The sequence below is a fragment of the Leucoraja erinacea genome, chromosome 28 (assembly GCF_028641065.1).
Source record: "Leucoraja erinacea ecotype New England chromosome 28, Leri_hhj_1, whole genome shotgun sequence".
In the NCBI taxonomy this organism is placed as follows: domain Eukaryota; kingdom Metazoa; phylum Chordata; class Chondrichthyes; order Rajiformes; family Rajidae; genus Leucoraja; species Leucoraja erinaceus.
In genome coordinates, this window is record NC_073404.1 from 20499954 (window position 1) to 20505953 (window position 6000).

Below are 6000 nucleotides of genomic sequence, written 5' to 3' on the forward strand. Positions count from 1 at the left end.
TGTTTCTGCTAGAGATGCGATTGATGCTTTGGCCAGATGATAGATGAGTGTTACCGATCTTTTGAAGGGACGGGTTCACTTAGGTCACTGTCCTCTGCAGTTACTAAAATCATTTATAATATCGCCGGCTTCCTTTACCTTCTGCTACGAGTTAATTGCAATTAATTGTCTGGTTAATTATTTATGAAATTGTCAGCCAGAGCAAAAAAAAAAATCAATCTCTTAATTGTCGATCTGCATGGATCATTTCTCACCGCAAACACAAACAGGCAGAGAGAGGAGGCTAACGTTGTATCACTGAAGCATGAACATCACGCGATGGCAAACACGGAGGGAGGGAGGCCATTTTCTTTTGAGGGCGCAGGGTGGAATTTCCTTCTTCTGTTTCGCATCTCTCCTCCCTTGAGAAGGGATCCTGCAGCTACCACTCACCCCATTAGACAAGGAGAAGGAAAATTCAGGTGAAGGCCTCAATGCAACAATTCCTGCCATTATCTAACCTGATTTTGAGCAGCAATATTTCATTTATTTTTTGTACACTTTGGGGATCTGAGAGCCCCAGGCAAAGCCTGAATTTAGCACCACCTACAAATAGTCTAGAGATGGCTGCCAACCTTCAGGTCAAGGGAATACCTCAAATTTATGTGGAGAATTCTAGGATTCAGAATCAGCAATGGACATGGATTGCATTCTGCTTCCCAACAAGGATAGTGTACAACTTGAAGGGGAACTTGCAGGTGGTGGTGTTTTCATGCACCTGTTGCCCCTGCTCTTGGTGGTAAAGGTCATGGGTTTGAGAGATAACACCAGTGTAGCCTGAGTGAGTAACTACAATGCATTTTGCAAATTGTGTGCACTGCAGCCACATTGTACTGGTGGTAGAGGGAATGAATGATTTGGGAGCCTGAGGTTTCACCAATCCAACAGGCTGCTGTGTCTTGAATGGTGTTGGGCTTCTAGAGAGTTGTTGGGGCTGCACTCAACAAGGCTAGTGGGGAGCATTCCATCGTGTTCTTGACTTGCTCCTTGTAGGCGGTGAAAAAGCTTTGAGTGTTGGAAGTAGCGCCTTTCATCACAGGATGCCCAGCCTCTGACCTGCTCTTTCGACCGTAGTGTTTTTATGGCTGCTCCAGCTAAGCTTCAGTTGTGAAGAAGAATGCTGACCTTTGTTTGTCAATTTCAAACCAATTGATCGAAGATAGGGAGCATCGACAGTGCCATCACCATAAGTCCACACTTCTCACCCAATAAAGAGAGAGCTCTCTGGCTGGCTAGGTTCACAAAACATATCGACATGCCAAAACTAGTTTAGGACATCAGCTACAACACACCTGTTTGGCATGGGGGTTATTAGTAAACAGGCGGAAAAATGTTAATGCAGATTAGATGAGAAAGAGAAAGCAGTCTTCGTAGAGTTTAAGTGTAAATTATCCAAAACCATTTTAGAGCATTTAGAATGAAATAGCTCATTGATTTTACTGACTGCAAGTTGACGGTCAGTATCAAACAGTATAATGCTCCTCGCACACCATACTTTGAACATCGTGATCAGTTGTAGTCATCGATTCAGTATTCAGGCTACAGAGGCAGTGCAGAGAAATCTCCAGAGCTGGGATCTGAGTCATGAGATAAAACGGGGGAGGGGGCACGAGGACAGAATTTTACAAAGCAATGGAAGATATTAAAAAAATGGCACGGGGAGCAGATTCAAATGTGGAAATAGACAAATGACCATTGGTTCGAGTAAAAACACAATTAAGGGCAGAAAGATTATTTGAGCAGCCAGACAGGCAAAGTGCAATTTTCAGTCGGAAAGGACATCAGGACAGAGCAAGATAAGAACATGATGGATGAAAAACAGGAGATGCTGGATATCTGAAATAGGAGGTGCTTCAAATACTCAACGTCAGGTGGCATCTTGCACTCCCCTATCCTCACTCAGCGTTGTCTATCTACATCTCCTCCTGACTGATCAAATGCCATCAGCCAGTCTTCAGCGCTTTCATTTGTATAATTCAGTCTCTTCTGGTCTCTCCCTATCACAGAGATTCTATTTGCACTCTCCCACCTCTCCCCCTTCTCTGCAACTTAAAACAGGCTAAGTCTTCTCACTTTTCTTTGTTCCAATGAAAGATTATTGACTTGTTTCGCTCTCCACATTCAACCTTCTATTTCAGACACACCTTGGAGGTGTAAACGGCATGGCCATTTAACGAGCAAGAAGATGCAGCAACGCAAGAGGAAGTACAATTGTTAAGAGTGGATGAATTATGTAATGAGCAGAATGGTCTTCCTCATCCATTGCAATCCTGAGAGATTTACTTAAATGTGTTTTTTATGAGCAAATCAGATCAAAGTAGGCAGCATAATTGAATCAAAACTAACAGGCCACAGATGCACAGCATGAAATTAAATGCAAAGCTTGTACAGGAATTAAATTTAAGCAGAATTTCATCACTCTTCATAATAGGGGTTTAGCTCAACATGGCCCTCCCAACCCACACACCCAGCAGCCCCTATCCACACCGCCTCCAGCTTTGTCTATATGGTGAATCTATTCAGGAGATCCATTGGTCTTAAGCACTTCAACCCATCAACCAAATCTGCTGCAGTGCCTGAATAATTCTTGGATACAGATACACAACTGAAATTGGATAACAAATTAGCACTAGCTGTGATGAAGGCTGCTGGAAAATATTTACTTCATAATTTAAACTTTTTTATTTCTTGCAGTTTTAGAGTTGTTACATCCTCTCTCCACGCTGCTCGCTATCATCGGGCTCAGTTGCTTGTTTCTTGTCTCAGGCTATACTGGAAGGTATACTGGCCTTTAAATTGAGGTGTCAAGCTGCATGTCTCGGTCTGTTTGATTAGACGTTGAGGAGCAGGATGGTATCTTTGGGCCTTTGTGCTATATTCTTCCATCAAAAGGCAACAAAACACAGGCCATTAAATAGTATATTCCAACCAATAAGAATGACTGCTGCATCATCTCGACTTCCAATAAGTATGAAGTATTGTATTAAGATTTTGTGAAGGTGCTACATCAATGAAAGTCTGCAGGAGGGTCCCAACCTGAAACATCACTTGTACATTCCCACCCTGCATTCTCACTGCCTGACCCGCTGTGTTCCTCCAGCACTTTATGTTTTGCTCAAGATTCGAGAATCTGCAGTTTCTTGCATCAACATAAATGAAATGGTTTAGTATTGCTTTTTCTATACTCTTTTCTCAAGTCCTTTTTGATATTTATTGAGATATGTATTTTAGTTAATATTTACACTCCCCCATTGTTTCTCTTTATCCAGTTGCTTAGTTTAGTCTACTTACGGTCCTTAATTATTCTAATAGTACATTTCCCTACCTGACAATATGGAAATTATGTTTTGCTTACATTTATAGGTATCAGGCATTTAATTTTCCTGCAGTCTCAATAGGATTCCCACATTTTTCTCCCTTCCTCAGCTGAACAATCTTTTAATGATATTTCCTGTTGCAGGGGCCAAATGGCTGTATATTCTGACTCAGTGAATGTTTCCACTTTAGCACCACATAGGCAGCATGATGTTCCTCTTCACTTCTCTTGGCCCCAAACCTAAAATTTCTCCTCAACCTTTTGTGTTCCACCCAACCTGTCCAGCACTGCTTGACATTAAATTATTATCTCCACTGGGGAACTTTCACAGACCCAGGTTCTGTCCTTTTTTTGAAAAAAAAAGCGCTAAATTATCCCACTCACATTTATAATTCTTTTCATTGATGAGACGGCAGTGAAGTGAATCTACAACTACAATTTCCCGGGCTTACACAACTCTGATAATCTGTTCTGAGCCCAGCACATTGGTGCAACCACAGAGAAAGCACATTGACGCCTCGACTTTTAGTTTAGTTTGGAGATACAGGCCATTCGGCCCACCGAGTCCATGCCGACCAGCGATCCCCATAAACTAGCACTATCCCACACACTAGGGACAATTTACAATTTTACCGCCAATGAATCTACAAACCTGAACATCTTTGGAGCGTGGCGCATGTGACGATAAATGTAAAAATGAAACTTGGAAGGAAACTGGAGCAGCCGGAGAAAACCCACGTGGTGATGGGGAGAATGTGCAAACTCTGTACAGACAGCTGCCGTAGTCAGGATCAAACCCAGCTCTGTGCCGCTGTGAGGCAGCAACCGTATCACCGCACGCCACTACTTTTCCAGAAGTTTGTGGTGCTTCAGCATGTCGATGAGTACTCTATCAAACTTCTACAAGTGCATGGCCGGTTTAGAATTTCAAGAATGAAGGAGACTGCAGAAAGTGGTGAATATTTCCCAATCCATCATAAGTGTTGACCTCCTCACCAATGATGACATCTACAGGAAGTGCTGTCCCAAGAAGGCAGCTGATATATCAAAAACCCAACCACCGGCTATGCTTCCTTCCACGGTAATCATTGGGAAGTGGATAGCGGACCCTTAGAACCATTATCTCCAGATTCAAGAACAGCTTCATCCCATCAACCATCAGATACTTGAAGCACCCTGAACAACCCTAACCACAACCTTACCTCAGCTCCGAACCATGATGGACATTGCACTACTATATGTAGTTGCTCTATGTAGTTTGGTGTTTGCACTATCATGGTCTAGTTTACTTTAAATAACTGATAATGTAATATATAATGAAGTTTTTGTTGTGGTGCCTAATATTGCTGCAGCTAGTAAGAATTTCATTGTGCTGGTTCATATATGACAAATGGCACCTTTTTCCAAAACATTTCAACCAAGGGGAGTGTACAATGAGGCATCGCCAGTTTATAGAGGCAGCCTCCATTCTAAAAACAAGCTGGGAATTTATAATAGAAAGTTGACAAAAAGATTTCGAATGTTGTTTTATGGATCGCTGTTGTTGGTTGTACAAGAAATGGTTCTGGACATCAGCAGAATAAAGGGGTATGAGAATAAGGCATGAACATTGTGTTGCGGTGGAAGAACTGCCATGATCGTATTGAAACGTGAAGCATGCTGACTTCTATATAATCAGCTTGTAGTCAGCAACAGCCTGTTCATTTAACACCTACTCAAATAAGGAAATCTGTTGGGAGACGCAAGGAACTGCAGATGCTGGTTTATAAAACAAAATGACACAACGCGCTGGAGTAACTCGGCGGGTCAATTGGCATCTCTGGAGACCATGGATAGGGGAATAGCTCAAATCTGGCTCCAGTAACAATCTTCCGGAGGCCGTTCTTATTGGGGAACCTATGTACAATAGTGATTGTTAGCAGAGGTCCACGGAGCCAAAAGGATCCCCTATCAGCACACACGGGGCCCACCCCCAGGGTTTCTTTATCTTCATTGTTGAGTAACGCGAGCAACAGAGTAGATGTCACCAGACAGTGCAGTCATCTCCGCTCTTTGTTCCAAACTAAGACCAGAGTTCACAAGCTGATGCCCAGCCTCGCTGCATTGTTCTGACTACCACCCCCTTCTCCATTCGCATCCCAATACCATCCCTCTCTCTATCTCTCTCTCTCTCTCTCTACATAATATGTTTTCAAGCATCTCTTGAAGCTCGGTGCTTGATAATCCGTGGCTTTGATCTGTAAGTATCTGTTAATTACACATGGTCTCACACTGCCTGCCGTTGGCGAGAGTGCATCAAATTGAGGAGGATTCAAAGCCAGGGTCCGCGGTTCTCCGCTGCGATTTCTTACAAAGCGCCTGGTGTCTGAGTGCCCTACCTGCGGACTCAGCTGAACCATAGACGCCAGTTTCCCCTCGTCCTCCAACACATCCTTCAGATGCCGGGTGCTGAAGATGCCGAAGCGGTCCCGGGACATGCTGCAGCCGGTTGGCCACGGGAGAGGCGAGCGCCACGGAGTTAACAACGGAGGCGGACCATACCGAAGGCAGCATCCGATGCACAGGGCAGCGATGCAGGGCGGAGTGTGTGCGGCGGGGCGAGGCGAGGCGAGGCGAGGCGGGGCTGCGAGCCGCCGGCAGGTGGG

General features: G+C 44.1%; 1 protein-coding gene across 1 annotated transcript in view; it reads right to left on the reverse strand.

Moving 5' to 3' along the window:
* Window positions 1-6000, reverse strand: part of vps37d (VPS37D subunit of ESCRT-I) — a 44387-nt gene extending 38387 nt beyond the window's left edge. Inside the window, exon 1 of the mRNA XM_055657975.1 lies at window positions 5734-6000. Coding sequence (XP_055513950.1) covers window positions 5734-5832 — 99 coding nt within the window. The 5' untranslated portion in view covers window positions 5833-6000. The remainder of the gene's footprint in view (window positions 1-5733) is intronic.